Here is a 27631-nt window from a genome sequence, read left to right on the forward strand (position 1 = left end):
GAATAGGATGAAAAAGCTTGTGGGTGGAGATAAAGATAGGGAGATGACTTCCCAATTACTGACACAGGCGAAAGACTTGATTTGGGAAAAATATTTTTTAATTGGCAATAAAGTAGGATGGCGAGAAACAAGCCCAAAAAACTAAACCACTCCCCCTCCACACTTCTTCCCAGGTTCAGCTTCACTCCTCCATTCCCAACTCTTTACTTCTTCCCCCAAATAGAGACACACAGGAGGGAGACAGAATTGGGGGTTGCAGTCAGTTCATAATAGTTTTTCTCTGCCACTCCTCCTCCTCACACTTTTCTCCTGCTCCAGCACAGGTCCTCTCCACAGACTGCAGTCCTTCAGGGAAAAAAGACTGTTTAGCATGGGGTCCTCTCCATAAGCTGCAGTTTCCGCCACTAGCCTACTCCTGCACCAGATTCTCTCCACAGGCCACAGCTCCTTCCTAGAGCCTGCTCCATTGTGGTCCTCTCGACAGGTTCCAACACTGGTCTGTTCCCATTCCTCTCCATAGGCTGCAGGGAAATATACCTGCTATAGCATCCAGAGCACCTCCTCCCTCTCCTTTTATTCTGACCTTGTTGTCTGCAAGATTGTTTCTTACACTTTCACTCCCCTCCCCTGTTTCTTACACACACTGCTGCACAGCATTTTTACCCTTTCTTAAATTTGTTTTCACAGAGGTGCCATCAGCTTCAGTGACTGGCTCAGCTTTGGCCAGTGATGGGTCCTTTGCAGAGCCAGCTAGAGCCAGCTCTGTCCAGCACATGGGCAGCCCTGTCTCTTCTCACTGAGGCCACTCCTGGAGCCCCCCCACCAAAACCTTGCCGCATAAACCCAATACACGTGAATGACGTTAAGGATCATATTTACATAAGAACATAGGAATTAACATGAGTTCAGATCAGAGATTCAACTATTCATGGAAGGTTGTAGGAACATCACAGAATATCAGACGTTAGATTCTCTACACAGCAACCTTTTAGTCTCAATTAAGAGACATGAAATATTAGGTTTGAGATAGAATCCAAAGTTTTAATCCTTCAAACTAGAAACCAGGTGGTATAACTTTTTCTGTGGAAAAAGTATTGCACAGTCTAGTTACGGTGTGAAAAAGCACTTCTGTTCATCAGTTGTGAATCAGCCTCTTTAATTGTATAACCTCCTGTTCTTGTATTACAATAAGCAAAAGTTATAGGCACTCTTCATCTGTATTATTTAAGCTATTCATTCTTTTTAGATTCTCTTTGTCAACCTTGAAGATAAGGATTTTTTTCAGTCTTTATTCATGCAGTAGTCTTTTGTCTCCTTCCCCCCCTCCCCCCAGTCACATCACTTCTTGAGTTGTTTGGAGGGGATTCAAGCTGCATACAATAGTTTATATTATAAACTTTTTTATATGTTATAAATTTTATAACACTATTATACTGAAATCTGACAGTGCTGCCTGAATTTAACTGTTGGTCTTATGACACATTTTCACAGACTTTAACTATCACATTTGTCCACCTAGTTAAAGTTCCCTAGGCCAATAATGCATTTTGATTAGATGTTTTGGTCAAAACATTCCTAAGAACTAAAATAGGAGAAAAGCCACTGATTTACAGGTATTAGTTGCAGCTTTGAACACCCAGAATTTTCAGTTGGGCCTTCATGAAACAAGCAGCACACAGATAGTAGCCACCTGTAAACTCCTGTCCAAGTGATTTGCCTGGCATTTCCTAAGAACTCCATAGAAGAGGAAGGAATGAATCCAGCTTTCCACAGCAAAATTCAACTATCAACATCACAAAAATAAATCCTTTCTATAATGCCTCATCTAGTCCTCCCCTATATACAACAGCCTCCTTCCCTATACACCACTGACAAGGCAGAGTGCAACAGATAATATGCAGCTATGTAATTTCATAGTGCATGTATTCAAAGAGGGCTGAATTAGGTTTCTCTGCACAAGCTAGCTCTGGCACATCCCGACTCCAGAGTGCTCAATTTGACAATCTTGCTGAACAGCTTCATGAATGCAGTAACATTTTTCATCTTACCAACAAACAGTAGCAGTAAAAACAAAAGCATGATTATCTACAGTGATACCCCACAACCTTCCCCAAGTTGATACCGCTGAAGTAGACACTTTAAGGTACCTGAAAAGTTAATTTCTCCCTATTGTTTTCCTTTAAACACAAGTTAATTTCACTCATCTAGCACTGCTTATTGAGAGCTTATTTAGCTCTTTCTAAAGTTCCTTGGAAGACCTTCTAGTCACCCCTAGCTCAAATAACTGTCTTATTTGCAAACATTTCTATCCCACTATTCCCTTTCCCCACATTCTCCACTCGCTGGATAAAGTTCTATACCAGTTCCATTTCTGAAGGTATTAAACAGTCAACGGTTGAATTCTCCTCTCTTTTCCCGTCTCCCAACCAACTTCTGAACCACAACATGACTTAATTTCTTGTCATAAAGCAAAGAAAATTACCAAGAGACTGATGAAAAGTAAGCTTATACCTCCATCAGACACTTAAGAGCCCCGAGACATTTGAATTCCAAGTTCTCCAGTATTTATCTTCTCAAATACATCCTTCCCCATGACAAAACTGATTCTTGCAAAACCAAGCTATTTTGACAAAACGCACACAGCAGAGATACAATTTATTAACATATTCAAAACTCACTTTTCTCCTATACCTTATCCTTGCAAAAACAACTTCCATCAACTTACAGATTAAGAACTCTCAGCTAACCACAGACCCTATATCAAGGCAACTTATTCTAACTTTATAACTAAAATAAACTTAACACTTAAAACATGTTAAAAGTGGAATAAAATAAAAACATTAAGAAAACAAGACAAACCAGGTTCCTATAAAAAAAAACAACCTATCAAAGTACAACTGTTGCTGCAGCTTTATATCTTTTCAGTTTTTATGAGGTTTTTCCTTCTTTATATAAAAATATGTCAACAATGTAACATTACCATCAACAGTTTTAGAAGATGTTTTCATTTTTAAAAACATGTAACTTCAAAGAACATTGATATACCCATTTCCAATTTTTAACAAAACCATATTTTACATTATTTCCATACTTTGATTTTGATGAAAAGACTGAGAAAAAACCTATTATTCCCCATGCTATAAACAAAACCTAGCATCCACTAGAAAGACCTCAAAATGTAACCTCTATCAATCAAAACCACTTTTGATAATTCTCCTTTATTAAAATTTCACAACACTGAACAATGCATCATACCACTTTTGTAGCTTTAACCAGTGCAATCTAACAAGTCACATCATACTACCCTGCTTTAAATAGCATACCATGGATATCTATCAAAGCAGCAGTTTACAGAGTATTTTCTCCAACAAAGCCACAAACAAAAAACTTTTTATTAACCCTTCTTTTACTCACTGCTTTTAGCATTTGCCTCATTATCTACATAGGATGCGGATAATCCAACAACCCCACCCACCCTCTGGAAAAAGCACCAACATACATATACACCCCAAACAAAAACCACACACACAAAACCACATCTTAATCAGAGTAGAACCATGAGGCTTTGGTACCTTTACTAGAAAAAAGGGTTAGTAGATTCAGGCAAGACTGGTCTTAGATAGGCAAGCACACACAGTAACAAAATGCTGAATAACCATCATACTCTAGTTCAACATCAAGCTACCAACCCTCCATCTAGAACTCAGTATTATTATTCCCAAACATTAAAGTCTTCTAGCACATTGCTTTCAAAACATTAAGATTAAATAAAGATATCTCATTCCTTTTAAAAAAGATTATTCTCACAGCTCTAGGAGAATCAAAATTATATATGGAGACAGGTTCCTAACAGAACAAAATATTATCCTTTTAAGATACAAGGAAGAACTTCTATGTAATATGTTATACTAGTGTAACTACCAGTAAGAAAAGGCAGAAAACCAAGCAAGTTTCCTTACAAATATCATACACGACTTCTCACTACATAAATTTCCCTCTTTCATTTTCCTCTCCATTCTTCTCACTTTTAATTAATCCTTAACTATTCACTTCACTTACCCATAAAAAAATAAAATACAGAAGAACAAACACACAAAACAATTGTATGGTGACCTCTCTACAAAAGCTGCTGCTACATCAGCATGTTTCCTCTTTAAAATACAAAAAATGTACATTACTTCTCAACCTGCCAAAGCTATCAAAATACAAACTACACATGAACAAGGCCATGAACATTCTATAAACTTTTTCTCCCAATCCCAACACCACAGCCAATTATGTGCATGAGTTCCTTCTGCACCTACCATGCACATACCCACCCACCCTTCATTATACCAAAGCAAACCACACCCCAATCCAATTCCCCTGGATACCAGGCCACCTCTCCTTGCATCGCCTCCCCTCAAATACTATTCTTCCCATGCTTTATGCCTACGGTCCCTTCTCTTCTTTCTCCCTACCCTAAGAAACCTGGGGGTACTTCCCATCGTCACAGGGAGCATATCATGCCAAACCTGCCTCCCCTTCCCCTCCTGCGCCCCTTCTTCCTTCACATCGTGCCATTCACAACTCCCAAGACACATCAGCAAGCCACCCTGACACACATTTCCCACCCCCCTTACACCTTCCTCCTTTCCCCCCAAAACAGATTCCTCCAGACCCATGTCTCAGGCCCGTCCTTCAAACAGTGAAGTAAGAGGAGTGAAAATAAACAGCTCTCCTGTCTCCTCCCCTCTATTATCTGCCTCGGACACACTCCTTGTCCGGGGCAAGCCAAGGCCCGAGTGGCAGGCTAGTGAGGGGTGACGGTGAATAGGCCTACTTCAAGCTGTAGCAGGCCCTTCAAACTCAGTGAGCACAGGCCTGGCGTGCATGTTTAGTGGCGACAGAAAAGGGACTCGGGGCCTAGGAGCCTACTCGTAACGGCCACAGCCACCACCTCTCCTCCCGCGACACTGCAAAGCGAGGCCTGGCAGCCGCCTTCCTCCTCCCACCACAACCACTTTTCGCAAGCGACTCCACAGACCTCGCTCTCAGCGACGGCGCCGCCATGTTGACCCACCTCACACGGCAACACGCGAGGCCCTAACGCCGTACAGGGCTCAAGGACATCTCTTTCCGATTGATCCCGACACCCCCCTCCCTCCCCGCCCCCCCGCGGACTTGGGTCTCTCACCTTCATGTCGGGACATCCTAATTTTGAGGCTGCAGCCCGAGCCTGTCCCTAGGCTCCTACTAGGCTGCTCGGGCGTCGCTTTAACCTAGGTCCCTCCCTCCTTACGGACTGACCGCCAAGCGAACAAGCAACAAAAAGGTGAAGGGGGGGGGGGGGGGGGGGGGGGAGGAAGGAAGCAAAGAGATATCTGTTCCAGCGGCGCCGGCCGGCTAGCCAGCCTGCCTCTCCCTCCCTCAGAGGGGCGGATCCACCAGCAATAACTTCCCAGGCGCCGCGATACGGTGAATCTTAGGCCCCTCTTCCTCTTCCGCCGCTTTAATCTACACCCCTCTTCCTGAGTCCCCACTTCTGTTCCCTTTTCTGTTATTGTAAGAACAATAACTCCTTCTTGCACCCTTCAGCTCTTTCCCGTCCTAAGCTTAATGTCTCCCAGTTTCTTTCCTTCTCCATCTGTGTTTTATTTTTAAAGTCTTTCTCTCTCTCTTTTTTTTTTTTTTTTTTTCTTCGTTCCTTCTCTGTCCAATAGCCGCTGCTACTGCACACAGGAAGGAAGAGAAATACACAGCCAATGGAAAGGAGGATCGGCACCACCCAACGCAGGGAAAGCTGTGGGATTGGGCATAGTTTACGTGTACTAGATGGGGCTCTTCCCTTCTTCCTCTAAACTAGGAAAGACTGCTGTCTTTCCACCAAAGGCACAGCCTCCTCCACCATTTCGGCTTCTGACAACTGCCCGCGTGCCGCGGGAGGCGGAGAGAAGCGTCTCCCCGCTCGCCCCTGTTGTAGAACACACTGCTGTAGCGGTGAGGCTAAACCTTTGCGGGTGCACGGAGATCTCCTCCCTCATCCCCTAGTAAGGATGCCAGAGAGCAAGGAATTGCAGCAACCTGAGAGCAGCCTTGAAGAAGGGGACAAGTTCAGCGAGGTGGTTCATGGTACTTCCCATTCCCTCTCCTTTCCAGTATGGCTTGCAAAACCCTTTCTAATTCGAGGAGGTGTAGCAAATAGTGATGAATCTGACAGGTCCTGGTGCTTCCTGCCCCATCCTGGCTGCCTGACTCCTGCAATGCTGAGGGTGCTCGGGTAACCTCTTAATCAGTCGAGAAAGGTAAATGCCAGCCTGCCTGCAACAGGTGCCATATTGCACATGTGTGAGTTTTACCTAGTCTTGATAATTCTCAGTGTTTCTGCTTAGGCTGTGAAGTGCTGAGAGGTGGAGAGGGTGACCTTGTGGCCACAGTAACATACTGATTTATCATAGGTGAACTAAGCCATTTTAGTGGGATATTCCCATACTTTTCTGTGCATTTTTTTTTCATTCTGCCTCTTACTAGTGTTAGGCTCCAAAGGACAGGGTTGTGTGTTTCAGAATGCAGAGGAGGAGCTCCAAACCTTGCACAGCTCCTGACTGCTGCAGGAGCTTTCCCATAAGAGGATTAAGATAGCAGCAGGGTGCCTGATTACCGTGACGTGCTGAGAAGTGAGAGCCACATAGTTTGGAAGGGGGGAGGCAGAACCTTATAAAGAATGATGAAAAAGCAAAGTTTGTGACTTGCAGAATTTTATTTGCTTTCCCTGCAACTTTTTGTCTTTTGCGAAAAGACATTAGTCTAGAGAAGAAATTGTAAAGGTAAAACATCTATCATGGGAGGGGGGGGAAGAATGGATCAGATGGGGGAGGGGTGGTAGGGGGAAGGAAGGAAAGGGTGGGGAGAAGGGGGAGGGGTAAGAGAAAGATGGGGAAAATGGGGAGGGGTAGTAGGGAGGGGGACAGGAAGTGAGACAGAAGGAGGTGTAGGGAAGGGAAAAGAAGGGGGAGTAGGTAAGAGGGTAGGGAGAGGGAGAGCGGAGGAGACAGGGGTGTAGGGTTGAAGGGAAAGGGAAGAGGTGGAAAGTAGGGATAGGGGGTTGTGGGGAAGGGGGTTGGGGATAAGGGGGAGCGGAGGGATTTGGGAGTAGAGAGGTAGGAGGGTGTTTTGCACCAGGAGGTGCTGGTTCATGATGATCCTGGTAAGAAAGGCACTTAAACTCTGATGTATCATTTAAAATGCTATTTATTAGTCCTAACACTATAAAGGAGAGGATAGTATAGATAATGTTATGTCCTATAAGGTGCTGGGAACACCCAGTTGCGCAGCATTGAATGGGTCTCTGATCAGTGCAGCACACCATGAAAACCCTATCTGTAGAGACAACCCTTTTTGGTCATTTGAGCTCTTATAGGGTTTTCTTACAAGAAAACAACTCTGTTCATTTCTACTGTCAAACAGAAAGGATGTTTAGAATCATAGAATCATTTAGGTTGGAAATGACCTTTAAGATCATCAGGTCCAACTATTAACCCAGGACTGCCAAGTCTACCACTAAACCATGTCCCTAAGAACCACATCTACGTGTTTTTTTGAATGCTTCCAGGGATGGTGATTCCACCATGTCCCTGGGCAGCCTGTTCCAGTGCTTTACAACCCTTTCAGTGAAGAAATTTTTCCTAATATCCAATCTAAACCTCTGAGAAGAGACCTACCCCCACCTGCCTACAACCTCCTTTCAGGTAGTTGTAGAGAGCAATAAGAGCCCCCCTGAGCCTACTCTTCTCCAGACTAAACAACCCCGGTTCACTCAGCCACTCCTCATAAGACTTGTTCTCTAGACCCTTCACCAAATTCATTGCCCTTTTCTGAACACACTCCAATACCTCAATGTCTGTCTTGTAGTGAGGGGCCCAAAATGGAACACAGTGTTTGAGGTGCAGCCTCACCAGTGTGGAGTACAGGGGGACAGTCACTTCCCTAGTCCTGCTGGCCACACTGTTTTGGATACAAGCCAGGATGCTATTGGCCTTCTTGGCCGCCTGGGCACACTGCTGGCTCATGTTCAGCCAGCTGTCAACCAGCAGCCCCAGGTCCTTTTCCACCAGGCAGCTTTCCAGCCGCTCTTCCCCAAGCCTGTAGTGTTGCATGGGATTGTTGTGACCCAAGAGCAGGACCTGGCACTTCTCCTTGTTGAACTTCATACAATTGGCCTTGGCCCTTTGGTCCAGCCTGTCCAGATCCCTCTGTAGAGCCTTCCTATCCTCAAGCAGATCAACATTTCCCCCCTCCCCCCAACTTGGTGTCATCTGCAAACTTACTGAGGGTGCACTCAATCCCCTTGTCCAGATCATTGATAAATATATTAAAAAGGACTGGGCCCACTACTGAGTCCTGGCGAACACCACTTGTGACTGGCCACCAGCTGGATGTAACTCCATTTCCTACCACCCTTTGGGCTCAGCTGTCCAGTCAGCTTTTAACCCAGTGTAGAATACACCCCTCCAAGCCATGAGCAGCCAGTTTCTCCAGGAGAATGCTGTAGGAGGCAGTGTCTACCCATCTCCTCCTGGACTGTGGTGACTTCATTGTGCTCCTTGTCCCAGACTTCCAGTTCAGGGGGCTGAGTACCCTGAGGGTGACTGGTTTTGCTAATAAAGACTGAGGCAAAGAAAGGCATTAAGTACCTTTTCCTCATCCTTTGTGGCAATGTTCTCTGCCACATGCAATAAAGGATGGAGATTATTCTTGGCTCTCCTTTTGTTTCTAATGTATTTGTACAAACATTATTTGTTATCTTTTATGGCAGTGGCCAGTCTGAGTTCTAGCTGGGCTTTTGCCTCTCTAATCTTTGTCCTGCATAACATCACTACTTATAGTCCTCCTGAGTTGCCTGCCCCTTCTTCCAAAGGTGGTAAACTCTCCTTTTTTTCCTGAGTTCCAGCCAAAGCTCTCTGTTCAGCCTAGCTGATCTTCCCCACTGGCTCATCTTTCAGCACATGGGGACGGCCTACTCCTGTGCCTTTAAGACTTCCTTCTTTGAAGAATGTCCAGCCTTCCTGGACCCCTTGACCCTTCAGACCTGTCTCCCAAGAGACTCTGTTGACCAGACTCTTTAAACAGGCCAAAGTCAGCCCTCTGGAAGTCCAAAGTAGTGGTTCTGTTGATCCCCTTCCTTTACTTCTCCAAGAATTGAAAACTATCATCTCATGATCGCTATGCCCAAGATGTCCTCTGACCACTAGTAATTCTATCCCAGCCAAAACCAGCACAATGGCCATTCTGGTGGTTTGGGTCGGCCGTGAGGGCTTCTTGTTTCAGTTCACAAGATTGGTCTCCTCTTTGCCCTGGGGCAGGGATTAGATGGATGCCCCTTGAATAGCCTCCTAGGAGGGTTCCATACCCCTTGTGCATGTTCAAACTTCTTTGTGTCTCTCCGATCCTTTTGGCACACCCCATTCTCTTAAACTACTCTTTACAGAGAACAGAACAGATAGAGCAGGGGCACAGAGAGACAAAGCACTTCAGAATAGGAATAATGCTCTAGGCACTAGTGAGCACAAACAAAACCCTTCAGGAATTCTTCAGAGGTAGGTGAGCCAAAGCCTTGTTGTCTGCATGTGATAGTTACTGGAGACTCCTTCTTGCAGGCGATGGAGGCATCAATCTGCCAACTTGACCTGATGTCTTAGGTGGTTTGTTGTTTGCCAGGAGCTAGGATCCAGAATGTTGCAGAGGGACTGCCAGGGTTTGTCCAGCCCTCCAACTATTACCCCTTTCCTGTTTGTTGTGGTTTAACCTTGGCCAGCAACCAAGTACCATGCAGCCGCTCACTCACTTCCCCTCACCCAGAGGGATGAGGAAGAGAATCGGAAAGGAATGTAAAACTCAAGGGTTGAGATAAGAACAATTTAATAGGTAAAGCAAAAGCCAAGCATGCAAGCAAAGCAAAAGAAGGAATTCATTCACTACTTTCCATCAGCAGGCAGGTGTTTGGCCATCCCCAGGAAAGCAGGGATCCATCACGCATAAGGGTTACTCAGGAAGACAAACGCCATAATGCCAGATGTCCCCCCCTTCCTTCTTCTTCTAGTTTATATACTCAGCATGACGTCATATGGTACGGAATATCCCTTTGGCTAGTTTGGGTCACCTGTCCTGGCTGTGTCCCCTCCCAGTTTCCTGTGCCCCTCCAGCCCTCTCGCTGGCAGGGCCCAAGAAATCAAAAAGTCCTTGATTTAGTATAAACATTACCCAGCAACAAATAAAAACATCAGTGCGTTATTGACATTATTCTCATACTAAATCCAAAACACAGCACTGTATGAGCTACTAAGAAGAAAATTAATTCTATCCCAGCTGAAACTAGGATACTGTTCTTCCATGTAGGCAGGAATAGTACTGTCAAGGGTATCCCAAAGCGTATCAAGAGTGACTACAGAGCTCGGGATGAGGGTAAAGGGCATGGGAGCTCAGATGGTGTCTTCTCAGTCCTGTCAGTGAAGGGGAAAGGCTCACATAGAACCAGATTCATTCAGCAGATCAACACCTGGTTGTGGGGCTGGTATCACACTGATAGATGTTTGACTTCTATAACTATTTGACCCTGTTTGAGGAGTGAGGACTACTGAGCAGGGATGGGATACATTTGACAGTGGGGCAAGAGTGTCTTTGCAAAAAGGCTTGCTAACATACTGAGGAGGACTGTAAGCTAGGTATGTTGCTGGGGGTTACTACAACCTGAAGAGAAATGAAAGTGCAGAAGGCAGAGCAGATATGTCTAGGGGACAGCATGACAGGAGAGGCTTTCATACTTGGCATGTGTAAGGGGCTTAAGGCAGTCCTGCCGAGTTATAGGTTTGGGATATGGTTAATATGGTGAGTTAGTCTTGGCTAACAGCTAAATGCCCACCCAGCTGCACATTCATTCCCCCTCCTCAGCAGGACAGGGGATAAAATAGGGTAAGAAAGCTCATAGGTTGAGATAAACACAGAGATTGTTTACCAGTTACTGTCATGGGCAAAACAGACTCAACTTGGGGGGGGGGGGGGGGGGGAATGCCAATTAAAAAAGATTTGGATAGTGAGAAACAAAGACAAGAATCAAAACAACACCTTTCCTCTCCTTCCTCTCCTAGACTCAACTTGACTCCTTCACTCTGATATCTTCTACCCTGCCCCACCTTGCTGAGCGGTGCAGGGGGATACTGGGGGGTTACAGTCAGTACATAGCAGTTTCTGTCTGCTGCTCCTTCCCTCTCACACTTTTCCCCTACTCTGGTGTGGGCTCTCCAACAGGGTGCGGTCCTTCAGGGTAAAGATCTTCAGTGTGAGTTCTCCTTGGGCTTCAGTTCCTTCAAGAAATATCCATCTTCTTGGGCAGGGGTCCTCAAACTACGGCCCGCGGGCCGGATACGGCCCCCCCAGGTTTCTCAATACAGCCCCTGGTATTTACAGACCCCCCCGCCCCCCCCCCCCGCCGGGGGTTGGGGGGGGAAACCAAGCAGCCGCAGATGACTGCCTGCCACTTCATCCACGCACCGGCCTCCTGTTTAAAAAGTTTGAGGACCCCTGGTCTTGGGTATTGGTCCTCTATGGGCTGCAGCGAATATCTGCTCCAGCACCGTGGAACACTTCCCTCTCCTTCTCAGCCCTTGGTGTTCCCTCTGCCGTTTCTCTTTTGGGTTCCCCCCTCTTCTCTCTCTGTCTGCTCTCCCCCCTCTCCCCCTCCCCCCCCCTTTCTTAAATGTGTTTTCACAGATTTATTAGCTCAGCTTTGACCTGCAGTGGGTCTGTTGCCAAACCAGCTGGGACTGACTGTGCCTGGCACAGGGCAGCCCCTGACCTCTTTCCACAGAGACCACCCTTGCAGACCTCCCACTACCAAAACATTGCCATGTTGTGACTGATTAAGGAACCCCTACAACAGAAGAAGTCTCAGAGAAGATAGGCAAGGATGATGTGCTCATGAAGCTCAGAAAAGAATACAGGAAATAACCACAGCTATTGTAAAGGAAGCTGAACTTATCTGAACTTTCTTAAGACCAAGGGGACCAGAGGGTCACCTTTGCTCCAGATAAATGGCTGTATCAGTTGAGTGGGTCAACTGGTTATGTAAATGGCCTTCCCTAAAATAATCAATAGAAAGTATTATCTCCCTTGAGACAGCCAGACTTACATGGGGGAAGGGTATATGTGTCTCAGCCCAATACAGAGTATAAAAATCGAACAACCAGCAAATTTAACTTTGAAGAGAGCAACTGTCTTGAGCTGACTTCAACCCATGTATTCCTTTCCAGCAACTAAGGATGCCCAGTGTTATGACAATGAGCAGAAAGAGACAGGTAATGGGAATCGTGTTTGTTTTGTGATTCAACTGTATATTGCAATTGCTATATTATGCTTGTGTTGTGATTTTAGTATATTGCTATATCACTCTGCTAAATCAAAATCCCATGTATCATCAAATATCTTCAGCTAAGTAAATTTGGTATTAAAACATTAAAGCCTCCTTCTGTGGAGTATCTAAAAGAACTTGGTCAGAGAGTATTTGACTCTAACACATGTACACCCAATACAGTTACAAGATACCAGACCAGCAGCTTTAGGGCTAAACAATTTATCTCAAAATAACAGTAAGGTAGCAAATACAAATCAGTAGTACAATTACCCAGGTCAAAACAACAGTAAATCTAGTAATTCACTGGGCTAAACTTAATATCCAGGCATGCGAAGACTTACATAACTAAAGTTATCAGGCAGGATGGCTGGAAGCAGGGCATAGTTTCTGTTATGAGTAACTTGGACCAACTGGTGGGATTGGGAATTCCAAATTCCCTAACTGGACTGTCCTTTATTGTGGAGTCACGGAAGCACTATCTGGACTTGATAACCGATCATCACATCCCAACTCTGCTTCCCCTCTGTGCTGGTTCTTTCCATTGTGTGCACAATGGTCAGTTGCTACCTAAATATGTTACGCAAGCTCCATATGGAGTTATAGCCCTATATGGTGCAGGGTCATAATGTGGAGAATTAGCATATAAGGTAGTAATATAGGGACAACTTTTATCCAAGACAAGAAGTGACAGGTGCCCTGCCCCCCTGCAGGCATCCATGTGTACCGGTCCCCAGAAGGCAATCCCCTCTTCTGCTCATATGTTCTGTTGTGATTGGCTGACAGGACCAGCCATGCCTTCCAGTTTACCTAGAAGTACATCAGACTAGAAAGTACCTTCTCTACAAACAAAAGGGGCTGCCATTTTGTTTAAGATGCCATTTTATGGCAGAGAGTTGCCATTTTTTACAATATCACACCTATATGTTCTTAGATCTCCCTCTGATAGGCTGCCCTCATCCTTTGGACCAAGAAGTGCTCAAATATCACAGACTCACAGAATGGTTGAGGTTGGAAGGAACCTCTGAAGGTCATCTAGTCCTACCCCCCTGGTCAAGCAGAACCACCTAGGACCAGTTGCCCAGGACCATTTCTAGAAAGCTTTTGAATATTTCCAAGGAGAGAGACCCCCAAAACCTCTTCCAGTACTCAGTAACCTTCACAGTGAAAAAGTGTTTTCTGATTCTCAGACAGAACCTTCTGTGTTTCAGCTGGCCTGAAGGGGATTCTTCTGTTTTCAGAAAACCAAGTCCAACAGCTGGCCACAGAAATAGCTCATGGAGTCTCAGTGTTGGTAAAAGTGAAAGGCAGTCTCACAGGCACACTGCATTTCTTCTACATCCCTGTGGAGTGGCTGGAAGACAACGGACATATTATGAGCAATCCAGACCAAGTAACTTTGTTGTAATAGCAGGCCGAGCAGGCCAAAGCTGTAACAAGCTGCAGGTGTTGTGAAGGACACATGCAAGGCCAAGGGAGACAAACTGTGTATTCACAGAGAGATAAGAGAGTTGGACAGAAAGATGAGAAAAAGCAGGATGCCCGCACAAGGGGGGAGCAGCATGTGGGCACCACACCTGGACCTATCATAGGGGAGGTGGAAGCGTGTGAACGAGTAGTTTTAACCTATCACCTTTTACATAACAAAGCCTGCGTAGCATGTGTATTTTTAGCTGGGGGTATAAATTGGTGTGGGTCTATTAATAGCACCTGTAGAGTATAAATTGCGGTGAGTCTACTAATAAAGTGGCAATAACTTGATCACATTGGTCGTATAAGTTGTGTCTGAGCCTTCTGCGTCAACAAGTGGCGCCCAAACAGGGACCCTCTCGTCCATGCTTCCAGGAGCGAAGAGGCAGCTCAGAGGGGGCGGAAGAAGCCGGCAGTAGCAGGCACTGCCCCGGTGCCTGGGAAGATGCGCACGCACAACTGTCGAAATTTCGCCCTGATCAGGTGAGGGGTCGGGGAGGAGATGGGGTCCACGCTAAGCAAAGAAGAAGCGGCAGTGCTGAAGTTCCTCCAACATATCCTCTCTAAGAGAGGGTTATCTTATGATGAGGGAAGCCTGAGAAAGTTGCTGTCATGGGCTTCGCAGTGAGGACTGATACCCTCAGTGAGTGTGGCTTTTGAGTTAACGACTTGGGATAAGATCAGCGCAGCACTGTGGGAGGACATTAGTTCAGTCTCTAAAGAAACTGCAAAATTCTCCACAATGTGGAGGTTGATTTTCGAAACTTTGAAAGAAATGAAAGCGGTCAGCAGATGATTGTATGATGCTGCCAGGGAGGGGAACTCCGCGTCAGGAATGCATTTAGGACCTTGGTGGCAAATTCTGACTACTCTTCGCCAAGTGTGGACTAATTCTACTAACGGTGCTAAACCAGAGGAGGCTGTAAATTCCACCGACAGCGTGACTCTTAACACACCGTCAACGATGGCGATTCCAATTCACACCTCCGCTGCCCCCAAAGCTTCTGTCACTGATTGCAGCAACCCTCACAGCACAGGACCAAGTGTGGGAACAGGACAACTCAGACAATGATTCCATTGACACTGATAAACCTTTTGATCCAGGTCCTATAGATCCAGAAAAGGAACCAGACATTTTTCCCCCCAGCATCCCCCCCGATGCACTGACTATTTTTGGGGAGGGTGAAAGGGGGTCTGAGGGACTGGTGGCAGGAATGCAAGTTGGAAACGCTTAAGCAAGGGATTTTGGGAGTCGCTATGGCATGTTCAATATTTTGTCAGATAAATCAACCTCGAGAGTGGCAGCTTATGCGATACGAGGCTGTTAAAGAGTTAAACAAAGCAGTGCAGGAAGGGACGATTCATAATACATTTGCTATGTCCCTTCTTGAAGTGATGGCAGAGCCTTATACACTCACACTGCACGATTGGAAGTCATTGCATTGTATGGCACTAACTGATACAGTCTATGATGTGGTTATCTGATTTTTGTGAGCTATGTGTAGTGGCCTTGATTGAAAACCTTAATCAGGGAATTGCTGTTAACTAGGAGCAGTTGGCTGGAGAAAATTAACTGTGCCAATTCTGTGACTCAGGCAAGGTATCCCAGGGACAACTATCTGCAAATGAATGAGATGGCTATTAAGGCAGTCAGGATGCGGGAGTCTTGCCAGTCTTGCCGGGTCCTAGAGAGTCACTAACTTTAATACTAACTTTATTGATTGGCTTCAGAATATTTTGCAACAACAAGTCGAGCATGAGGAAGCTCAAGGGTTGCTTTTAAAACAACTAGCTATGATAATGCCAAGGAAAATTGTAAACAGGCGACTTTCACAATCACAACCCCAACATGTGTCAAATGATTGTAATGCAGAACTCAGCAGACTCCCAGGCTAAGTTCTGGAATGTAGCACAACACTTTTTTTTTTTGCTTCTCTAGTCTCTTCTGTAAGAATAGTACACACTCTTAACTTGCTTATTAAATTAGGCTGCTAGCTTGCTAAAGAAAGTAATACTACAAATACTATTCTTCTTTTTTCCTGGCTTATTAACAGATGTTGATTCTGTCTGTCATATGTTGCTACAGAACCGAGTTGCTATTGATTGTTATTATTAGCACAGGGACACAAGTCTGAAGACTTTGATAGGATGTGTTACGTGAATCTGAGTGACCACTCTGAATTAATCCACAAAAGCATACAAAACTTAAAGGCCTTAAACAAAGATCTGCAGCAGAGCCAGGGGCGGGATGCCTTTGGTTGCTTCTCACGGCTGGGAAACTTTGGGCTGTGGATCAAGAGTATTACAGGATTTATTATAATTATCTTAACCACCTTATTGATGTTTGCCTTATGTCTCCCATGCCTTTTCTCCTGTGTTCAGTGTTTAGTTGATGGTAACATAAATCAGGTCATGGTCACCCAGCTACACAAAACCTTTGCCTTGTCACAGTTAACAAGCAAAAAAGAGGAGGATAGAGAATGTCTGAAGAGAGATATAGGAGAGGAAGCTGGAGAATATTTGACCTAACAAGAGATGAGAGAACAGCTAGGTATTGTGAAGGAGAGTAGGAAAGATGAACATGGTTATCTAGTGATAAATAGGCGTCTGCATGCTTGTAGTGATATAACTATGTAACTGCATGAATGGTTTCTGCCCTGAGCCTGGTGGTGCATGCAGCTGCGGTTTGTGTCCGGGCTCAGAGATGTAAATATGGACTTCTCTGTTATAATAAAGTTTCTCTGGTTGCATTAAAAAAAAAAACAAATGGTAAAATGAAGGGAATAACCCCAGAAGGCACGATTAGAGAAAGCATGTTATGTTTTGAACTTTCTGAATATCTCTGCTGACCATGCAGTGCCTCCCATTGTGCGGCACTTTGTGTCAATTGGTGACAAGCAGCAAAAGCACGAAGGTGTCTTAGTATGCATGAAAGACCCTCATACCGGGCATTGGTCGGGACCGCGTGAATTGTTAACTAGAGGGAGAGGTTATGCTTGTGTTTCTACAGATGAAGGTCTGCGATGGATACCTGCTGGCTGTGTGCGGCCTGAGCTTAGTGTGCCGGATCATGGGAGCACTGCTGCCGCCAGTCAACCCAACAGCTAATGTGTGGTCTCCATACTGAACCAGGCCTTGTTTGGTGTGCCCTTCCTGACTTGCAAATATTGTTGCCAAAAAGTGAATGTATGTGGGGAATGAAGAATCTTACTGAAAGTCTTGATATTTAGGATAATTGATTACCTCTGTATAATGTTAACCCAAAAGAAGATGGTATTGTTTGCACTTTGAATGTTGATAGTTGTTTTTATGTAGATGCTAATGTAGTAGGAGGCTATGATGGGATCATGACACCCACATAAATCAGCACATGAACGTGTTGATAAGCATAATGCGCTTAAACGCAATATAGCTTTGGATGAAGCATGTAATGATGTAGTTGATTTATGGAACTGATGGGAACGTATTGCAGCGGTTCTTCTCTTATCCAAAGTAACAGCAGGGAAAGCATTAAAGAGTTAAATCACCTTGTTTGTTAGGCAGTTACGAATGTGAGTCAAATTTGCCACTATTACATACAAAACAGAGCAACTATTGGCTTTTTGTTGTCGGCTCAAGAACATGGCTGTGAGGATTTTGATGTTATGTGCTGCATGGATTTTAGGCGCCCCATTGCAGCAACATGTTATCAAAATCAGAAAATGTCAACCTTTTTGGTATCAATTCACTCAATTGGCAGTATTGTTTGTTTGCTATTGCCTTGGTTGCCGTCATGTTTGCAAGGGCCCTGCAGAACATGGCAAACATGGTATTAGCTGTTCAGAAACAAAAAGGGGGAAATTATAGAATTGTAGAGAACAGAGACAGTGGGTTGTTTTGACATTGATAATGTGCAGTTTTGGCCTTACTTTAGCGATGTGCAGCTGAGATCCTGCAGCAAAGAGTTAAATAACTTTGAGGGAGTATGAGGAGAAACTAGGATGCGACAGAAAGAAAGAAAGAATGTGATCTCACCTCTAGAAGATAAGGAAACAGCACGAACAGTAGAGAGTAGCCTATGGTGAACAGCGCTAAGGAAAGTGTTGTATGAATTTGACTGATCACTCAAACTCTATTCATAAGCAGCTTGCTGAGTTGAGAAAAAATGTACAGGCCATAAAGATTGAGAACGGGTTAATGGACTGACTACAGAATTTAGGAATTACTGAATGGTTAAAATATTTGTTTCTGCATGGGATAGCGGTATTAATTGCCATTGTAATCTTTTTAATGATATTGGGCTGTGTGTGGAATTGCTATATGAGAATTATGAACAGAATAATAAAAGGGGTCTGGATCACTCAAAAACAAAAAGAGGGATTTGTGGAATGGCTGGAAGACAACGGACATATTATGAGCAATCCAGACCAAGTAACTTTGTTGTAATAGCAGGCCGAGCAGGCCAAAGCTGTAACAAGCTGCAGGTGTTGTGAAGGACACATGCAAGGCCAAGGGAGACAAACTGTGTATTCACAGAGAGATAAGAGAGTTGGACAGAAAGATGAGAAAAAGCAGGATGCCCGCACGAGGGGGGGGAACAGTGTGTGGGCACCACACCTGGACCAATCATAGGGGAGGTGGAAGCGTGTGAACAAGTAGTTTTAACCTATCACCTTTTACATAACAAAGCCTGCGTAGCGTGTGTATTTTTAGCTGGGGGTATAAATTGGTGTGGGTCTATTAATAGCACCTGTAGAGTATAAATTGCGGTGAGTCTATTAATAAGGTGGCACTAACTTGATCACATTGGTCGTATAAGTTGTGTCCAAGCCTTCTGCTTCAACACGTCCCTAGGAACGTATTTAAAGATTTATATTGGAATATGAATTAGTTGTTTTCTGCAGAACTTGGAAAGGAGATTAGTCTTAGAATTTGAGCTATGGCTTCATGAGCTGCTTACAGTTCCAGCCATGGCACTTCTTCTGCCAGATCCCTAATGAAGTTTGTAGTTGAGATAGTATGCTTTCGTTTGCATTTCTAACTTCTCCTTTTCGACCCTGCTTGTGTGTTTGTTCCTAGGCAATGAATAAATGTTACTTCCTGTTTCCGAATTTGAAGAGAAACATAAGGGATATTACTTTGGTAAACCATGCTTGTTTACCCTACTACTTCTGATAAAACAAGAGCCTTTACAATAATATGCTTGTTGCGACGGAGGGAAGACACAGTCACTCAATATGAGTGATCAGCAGACTTCGTTTATTGTACCTTACAGTCACCTTTTATGCCTTGTTATAATTAGCTCATACATATTACAAAAGTTAAGCTCATTATTGGTTAGTTGCCTAAATACCAAGCCCGCCCCTAGTTTCTCTTCTGTAGTTATCTGTTCCCACCTGCAACATTCTTTTCCCACCAAAATCTTCCTGTTATTGTGTAACAAGGACAGCCAAAGACAGTGTATTTTGCTTTACTTCAGATAAGCTGAGAGCGATGTGCATTTTTGTCCAGCCAGCTGGACTATGTCTATGTGACCCTTTTCAGCTAGCCAGTTATCCACAATTCCCCCGTTTTTATTTTGGGCGACACAGGCCTGGTTGACCATTTTCAATAACAGCGTTTTAACACAGGAACATACACAGCCAACTTATAAAATCTCAGTTCAGAAGTATAATTCCTGAAATACTTGAAAAATAAAGTTAGCTTGAAGCTTTACTTTAGATGCTCTTTCTGTTCCAGTGATATAAAAAGTTTAAAAAATTCAAGGGTAATTTTAAAGTTCTGAACATGGACTAATGCAAGCTCAAAACCCAAAAAGAAACCAAACTGATGTTTGACTAGGAATATTTGCAAATATTTTAGTGGAAAATCCCTGACCATTAACAATTTTCTGTCCAAATAACAACTGCCCTTATGCAACCAACCAGTCCATACATTTTCTGAAGAATACCTCATTGATATCAAAGAATTAACAAAGGGAAAAAATTAGTTCTAAGCTATATACATTCATAAGTGGATTTTTCAATAGTTACATACAGATTTACACACTAAGCCATAATGGCTTGTAGGTGATACACACAAGAAGAGTATGTTGCTTATCTGTCTGAATGTCTATGCTAAATTTGACAACTGTGCCACAAGCCAAGCCTACATGGGTGCTGTATGTTATGCACGTTCCTTAACAAACAGAAGTATAATAGACAAATTCCCAAGATCTAGTCCCCAACCTAATTATATTATTTTGTAGCCAATTAAGGAAAATAACACAAATGTGCATATCTACATGTGCACACACCTTTTAGTTCAGAACCGATCTGTGATAAAAGGCCTTAGCCTTATGGCATCATCGAATCTTAACGAGTACAGTAATTAAAAATGCAGTCTTACTGTAAGTGCGATTTATGCTGACATTCCCTCAAATGCTACACGTGAGTATTTCTCACTCAACTGCCTCAAGTTAAAATAGTAGTATTTGTTAATATGTATTAAAAAATCATTAATTCTCTAGAATAGCAGTTGACTTCCATAACACTATGTAAGCAAAAGAGGCTTAAGATGGGTTTTCTGAATGCTAACAATTTATTTTAGACTGTCTAAACTCAGGTCTTGAAAGATTTCACTCTGCCAGACGTAGAAACACTGTTGCACTCCAGTTGTGATATCCCTTTTCCCAAGTTGTCACATGCACATCTCGCTCAAGCAACATTATTGTTAAAGTTTCTCTCTGCTACATAAAAGCATATTGCACTTGTAGATATAAAAGACAGCACCCTTACTTAGATTATTACCTTATTACCTCATAACTCTTAGTATACCTTGTATCTCTGATTTCATCACTTCAAAAATTCACCAGAAGCAGATAAAACCACAGCATCAGACTAAACTACACCTTAACTGCTGATTCAAATAAAGGCATTCTCTTCAGATATGCCTAATGCTTACAAATAATTTTGGCTGGTTTTGATCAAAAAACTATTATTACAATAATGATCAAAAATAATAATCCCGTTTGCAAAATGCCTTTAAGCCAGCCTCCTAGTCCCAACCAATTTCCACATTCAGAATACAGCATAAATACAGAATACAGAATAAATTATCTCCATCAAGGCAAAAAGGCTTCTCGTTAAACACAGAGATGTTTGCTAGTTCAAGGCAGAAACCCATTTCTTGTAGGGGACATCTGAAGCACTTTTTTTTTTTTTTTTTTTTTGTGGGTTTGTAATCAAGTCCGTATTTTTCCTTGAGGAGCTTAAGCTGTTCCTCTTGTTTCAGGAGTGTTTCCAGCTCTGATTTGTCGAATAGGTCCGTATTTCCCAAAAATATCACACATTTCCTCCGCTGTGATTTTATACGGCAGGTTCCGAATATAAAGGATCCGATTGACCTCTGGGGGCAGCCGGATGTCAGCTCGCTTGGCCGCTTGCATCGCCATGGCGCCGATCGGAGGGGGGGGGATGGTGCCGCCTTGGAGAGAAACCGCGGCCGGGAAGGGGCCTGCCGGGCTGCGCGCCGCCGCTCGCCGTTGCCGCGGGGGTCACGGACGCTATCCCATACGCTAATAACCCGAGGAATTCCTTTTTACAATCTATGTCCTGAACGCTCCGCTTTTCTAAAAAGCATTTGAGCGAATCGTACGTCGCTTGTCTCTCCGTATCTTCGTCAGCGCTGTTGCAGCCTTTGCGAGACTTCGGCGACGCGTGGCCGGCGGGACCCTCTGTAGGTGCTCCCGGGCGCGGGGACTGTGCCCTTCCGCCTCCTGCGCTGCTTTCAGCACCGGTACCCGAATCTCCGTCGAGCCGTGGCTCGCAGGTTCAGCCCTCTCTAGGGTCCCTGTTCGGGCGCCATTTGTCGCGACGGAGGGAAGACACAGTCACTCAATATGAGTGATCAGCAGACTTCGTTTATTGTCCCTTACAGTCACCTTTTATGCCTTCTTATAATTAGCTCATACATATTACAAAAGTTAAGCTCATTATTGGTTAGTTGCCTAAATACCAAGCCCGCCCCTAGTTTCTCTTCTGTAGTTATCTGTTCCCACCTGCAACATTCTTTTCCCACCAAAATCTTCCTGTTATTGTGTAACAAGAACTGCCAAAGACAGTGTATTTTGCTTTACTTCAGATAAGCTGAGAGCGATGTGCATTTTTGTTCAGCCAGCTGGACTATGTCTATGTGACCCTTTTCAGCTAGCCAGTTATCCACATATGCTTCAGATTTTTATGCTGATAATGTGAGGGGAGAGAACTTTAAAGGTAGTTTTATGTAATAGGGAATGAATCCTTAATGAAGGCTGAAGGTTGAATAGAGGTTTATATGCAAAGTATTTTGGATGAAAAAAGCAAATAAGGATTGTGCTATTAATAAGCAGAATACATATCTGTTTCATAAAGTATAGTTAGATCCTAGAGTTCTATAGAGTAGAATAGTTTAGTTGGAAGGGACCTACAATGATCATCTAGTCCATTCTGCTATAGAAGAGTTGTCCACTCTCATTCTAGCTCTTTTAGGAGGTTTAGAATATTGATTTTTTTTCTGCATTCAAGGGTGGGTGGGTGGGTGTGATTTTCAATTACATGTTGAGAAAGAGCACAGGGATTTAAACGGTTTCTGTGTCTAGAAACCTGGGTTGGGACAAGTTATTGCTGTCACACTGATTTTTATCAAAGCTTGTGATAATATCTCAATCTAAAACTTTTTTAAAAGAATAACTTTAAAGAAAGTATCTGCAAATGTCAGTCACTGATCTTGTGAGCTAGGATAGAACTGAAGCAAGCAATTTCCTTGCTTCTGTTAGGTGATGGTGCATGCATTGATAAGTGAAGTGAATGATGTACCGTGCTTTGGGAATCTCTGGGCATTATGTGTGTGGTAATGTATTTTTTGTCATGCTTGCATTTAGAAGTTGTCCTGGGGACAAAATGAGCACTTAAGGGATGACTAGAGAATTTTAACATCCCTTAAAACAAAACCCCTCTGAAGGGAAAGAAACTTCAGAAATAGCTATTTTTTTCCTTCAGCCTTAGAGTCTACTTTTGTGAAGTTTTTTGAAGCATCTAGGAACAAGTTTGTTAAACGTCTGGATTCTTGCATCAGGAGTGTCAGGTGTTGTCAGATCTGTGTGTGTCAAGAGAAGTGCAGCAGTACCTATATTGTTTCTCAAAGGAACGGCTTTCAGATGTTGTTCAGCATGCATCAGTCCAGCTGTTTAGGCAGTTAGTGAAAGCTCATTTTGTTGATGATACTACATGTCCTGTCTTCTCTCTTTCTGTGATGCCATGCAGGTTGAATGATCCTAAGATGTCAGAAGCAGAGCGTCAGTCAAAGGAAAGTGAACGGGCAGACCGCAGCTTGTTTGTTCAAGAGCTTCTACTGTCCACTTTGATGCGGGAAGAAAGTTCCTCCTCAGATGAGGAAGAACGGGGAGAGATTGCTGATTTTGGTGCTATGGGCTGTGTAGATATTATGCCTCTAGATGTTGCTTTAGAAAACCTAAATTTAAAAGAGAATAGTAAAGGAAATGAGCCTCCTCTTTGATGGCATCCCACTTTGCAGACAATGTCCTCTGTGCTGTATTTGCCAATGAAAGTGGACAACAACTATTTTGGGTTTGTTTTGGTGATTGTAATTTCAGGTCTGTCACTCTTGTTACGTTGTGTACATTCAAAGGAAGAGAGAAAAGATATATATGATAATCATTTCCACTTAACCAATTTTTACTTTTAGCAGGTAAATATAGGTTGCAGAGAAAAAGCTCTGCGTCCTGTAGCTTGACGTGCAAAAAGCTCTCCTAATACTCCACATTCAAACTGAAGAGGAAAAAATGAAAAATCTCTAATGAAGCTGCTGTGTGTATTTATGAATATTAATGAATAAAAATTGCTTGGATGGTTTACCTTAACTACAGCATGATTTTTTTTGCAGCGTGCATGAGTTTTAGTGACCTTGTCATTTAAAAAATGTAAGTACAAGGAGTAAAACTATAAAATCCCAAAGCTTTCCCATTATTCAAAGGTAATGTGACAAAAAAAAAAAAGAAAAAAAAAAAATAATGCTCGCTAGCAGTTCGTGGCTGTGAATTAGCCTTTTGAGTAACACATGACCAGTAACCTTTTTATGTGATCTCCCTGCGTATTGATGCAAACTCTGCAGCGGGCTATGTTTTTGCTTCCAGAGTGTGACATTTTGCTATACTATGACCAGTATGTTGCCCTGTTAGACATCATATCCATGTGGAATCGAACTTTGTATTCACCTGTAGGAGACAAAACCCAAGGGCCACTACTGGAATCTACCACAAAGGGCTTCTGTGTGCCCTAAACCCACTTTTTTTTTTTCTCACCTTTCTTTAAAGTTTTCCTTTTTATGTTAAACATATTTTATTTAGGTGTAAATGATTCCTATATTTGCTGTCGGGGGGGGGGGGGGGGAGTTAACCTGGATTATGTTGTCTTAAAGGTTCTAAGCCTTCACAGTCCTTATCATTTTGAGTTATTTATGTACTTGCTTCATAGTTTGCAGAGACTCCTTAGTGTCAGGAGAGCTTGAGGATTTGACTTCCCAGATATCTCCATATGTTACAGTTGAATTTTTAATGCTAATTCCTATCAACTTTTATTTATTGGGGTTTTGGGTTATATTTCTGACATAAAAAATAAAGCCTGTTTAATTGAGTCATGCTACCCATTTGCCTATACTGTTAATCCTATAAGTTTTTTTGGTATGGATTATTATAATAGCCCCAAAGCAAGGGACAGCAAGGCTTTAATTATTTGGAATGTAAAGTTAGCTTATAAAGATAAAAATGCACACAACTTCTGAAAATTAGACTTGAAAACCTGATGATGTTCCTAAGAGAACTGTGATATGTATGTTCATCTAAGATAACAGCAACAAAAGAAGCTACCCCATAGGTTGACATTCGAGTTCCATTCTTATTTTCTCAGTTCTCAGTTTCCGATTGTTTCCATTTTGTACTGTATTAGCGTTGTTTGTCTTTTAGTCTCTGCAACAGAAAATGTTTTAAGAGAACATAGTCTTATGGTTATCTCAGGAGTTACCCTCAATAAAGATTAATTTTTAATTGATTGTTGAGGATGTTAAAAAAAAGCCCTAAAAATCAAACTGCAGTCTTTTCAGACACATCTTCTGCACATTACAAAAAGACTCAGTTCAATAAAGCATTTTAAGGGCTGTTGTTCAGTTGATTCTTTGATGATGATGTATTATCCAGATAGCTGTAGAAGAAATTCTGGAATGAAACTGTCCTTCACAACTGTATGCAGAGGTAAAACCTTGGGTGATTTACGTAAACACTTTTTTTTTTTTCTTTTTTAAGTGCGTATTCTGTGCAGTGCATGTAGCAGTGATTAAGCATGTAATCTTATTGTTTCATAGGTACATGCACTGAATTTCTAGAAAAGGCTTGCTTAAAAGCAGTATCTCAATGAATATTAATTTTTATTTAAAATATATATATAGCTGGTCTATTGAAGATGTTTACATTGCAGGGTTTGCAAACTCCATTCTTCTTTTACATAAAGCACTTGGAAAGCCTGTGAACTCTTACTGTCCATGTTTATTATTAGAATCTGAGTATTAGATAGAATCTGGCTTACATTTAAAATTTAATTTAGTTACTGCATTAACTCCTCTAAGAATCACAAATGTGTTAGATTTTGTTAGCTTAGAAATAATGCCAAACAGCGATTGGGGGAGTGCTGTTCTAGCATTCTGCCGATGAGTATTTGCAGGGAAGTGTTCTTCATTGAAAGAATGTTTCCCAGAATTATATTATTGTTACTTTCAAAATACTGATGTTTATTTTCATAATGCTGTGGGCTAAAGTGAAAATAGCCTTTGAGAACATTTCAAGGGGAGCCTGGATGGGATATCACAGAATTTCCTACCTTAAGACCACTGCTTCAGAAAAGAGGGCCCTAGCATTTGGCATACCTGACATTCACAAGAAGTCTGTTGAATACTGTGCATTTGTGTGAGAGAAGTTTGTTTTCCCAAAAAATGAGGCACAGCCTGTGACAATCTTTGTAGAGAGGCTACATCTATGAATAGAAAACACATCTGGAATTTGGCGTGCCTCTCCTATGAATTTGCACCTCAGAGCTCAGATGTGGCTTGCTTCTGCTTCCTCTGCTTAAGAGAGAGTAGGGTGCCCATGTGCCCTTAGACTGAGTCTTGCAAGATGGCAAATGAGAGACTACCTGTGTAAGGATGTTGACCTTTGTGTGTGTGTGTGTGTGTGTGTGTGTGTGTGTGTGTTGGCTCTGGAGACCAGTGACCTGCATTCCGTGCTGACTGAAAGCACTGTAGCTGGCCTTAGTGTGATGCTGATATTGAGCTTACAAGTGCTGCAAAAATGATCCCCTTTTGGGGAGATAAGGGCATATTCATATATAGAAATGGGAAGAGATGTGAACTTTTTTGAAGCTGTTGGGGAACAAGTCCTGCTTTAGGTGCCTGTGTGTCGCAGCACTCTCCAAACTATCAAGCTGCAACAAAGTCTTTTACCATCTTATCCAGCACACTCTTCATACAGTTCCTCTGCTGCCTTCTCCTCATCTCGCCTCATCCAGGGCACATGTTCTCTCCCTTCTCTCTGCTTCTTCCCCCTCTCCCTTTCTTGGCTGCTCTCTCTTCATTGGCTCTCAACCACTTAACCAGCCACAGCTGCACCTTATCTACATCTGCCAACCCACAGTTGTATATTATCAATGCTAATTAACCCAGCTTCATTCCACTACACCTGTGGGTACATATGTTTAGTATGTATGGTGCAATTCAGACTATTTGCAACTCTTCTAATCTGATTTAACCAGGTGTTTTTTTCATCTGTTTGGTATTGTGCCAGAACCAGACATTTGCATGAGGTGGGTGGAACATGGAACAGAATGAAATTGCATTTTAACTTAAACATCTCTGGGGACTTGGAGGTAATCAGTCAAATGAGATGGCCAGGAGGTGAAGTGGTTAACTACATCTTACTAGTATTATAACTGGTTCTGGAGACTGTCAGACCTACTACATGTCTCAGTAGAAAGCCTTTATGGCTGTCACTACTTTCACTGGGTAGTTTCTCTTGGAAATCAGGCTTTGCTCTTCCCATAGGAGCTTCTTGGTTCTCTCACTTCTATAATGTTGTTAGTCTTTGCCAGCTTCACCTACTGGAAGCTTTTCTGGTTTGTGGGAGTTAAGAGTATTGGCTCTGGCTCTGTTTGGGTCATTGCTCCTGTTTATTGAGACGGACAAAGTTATTACTGCTGTAGCATGGAAAGGACAGTCTGTCCCTTAGCAAATACTTTGTCTGGGAAATGAGTGGGGGAAGAAACATGACATTTGGTATGGATGAGATTTGGGTCTTGGATGGAAACGTGATGGGTTGCAAACTAAGCATGGGATGTGCTCAGCAGTCTGGGGACAGCACACAAAGGTAATGCTTTTATAGTGATTCTATGCAGAAGGGACCAGCACAACTGCTCATCTGACATGCAACAAGGCTGGAAGCCAAACTGTGAGCTTTGGCAGTAGCTCTAACTTGTGTATCTCCCTCTGTCTTTGAAAGAAATTAGAGCCTTTTTTTTTAACGGGTCTTGGGTGTATTATTTAAGGGTGTGGACTCTTACTCACAGAATACTTCAGGACACTGTGGCTTGCCTCAAAAGCCAAGTGTGTGCATGCACTTCTGTCTTGGGGTCCCTGTCTGTTCATAGAATCATGGAACGATTCACATTGAATCATGGAATGATTCACAGTGAAAAACTGTTTACTGATTCTCAGGTGCAACCT

The 27631-nt window shown here is 43.1% G+C and overlaps 1 protein-coding gene and 1 long non-coding RNA gene across 4 annotated transcripts in view; one reads left to right on the forward strand and one right to left on the reverse strand.

Annotated features, from left to right (window-relative positions):
• Window positions 1-5613, reverse strand: part of LOC129734467 (E3 ubiquitin-protein ligase KCMF1-like) — a 52760-nt gene extending 47147 nt beyond the window's left edge. For 2 of the 3 annotated variants that reach the window (XM_055698020.1, XM_055698018.1), the window contains exon 1: window positions 5177-5608. In XM_055698020.1, coding sequence (XP_055553995.1) covers window positions 5177-5192 — 16 coding nt within the window. In that variant the 5' untranslated portion in view covers window positions 5193-5608. Of the gene's footprint in view, window positions 1-5176 lie in introns of all 3 variants that reach the window. The other variant, XM_055698019.1, reaches the window with a different exon arrangement.
• Window positions 5614-18816: 13203 nt separating this feature from the next.
• Window positions 18817-23729, forward strand: LOC129734486 (uncharacterized). The gene is made up of 2 exons (XR_008730066.1): window positions 18817-18973; window positions 23113-23729. It is a non-coding gene; the product is annotated as an uncharacterized LOC129734486 (long non-coding RNA).
• Window positions 23730-27631: the final 3902 nt, after the last annotated feature.

This window comes from Falco cherrug, chromosome W (genome assembly GCF_023634085.1).
Source record: "Falco cherrug isolate bFalChe1 chromosome W, bFalChe1.pri, whole genome shotgun sequence".
Taxonomy (NCBI): Eukaryota; Metazoa; Chordata; class Aves; order Falconiformes; family Falconidae; genus Falco; species Falco cherrug.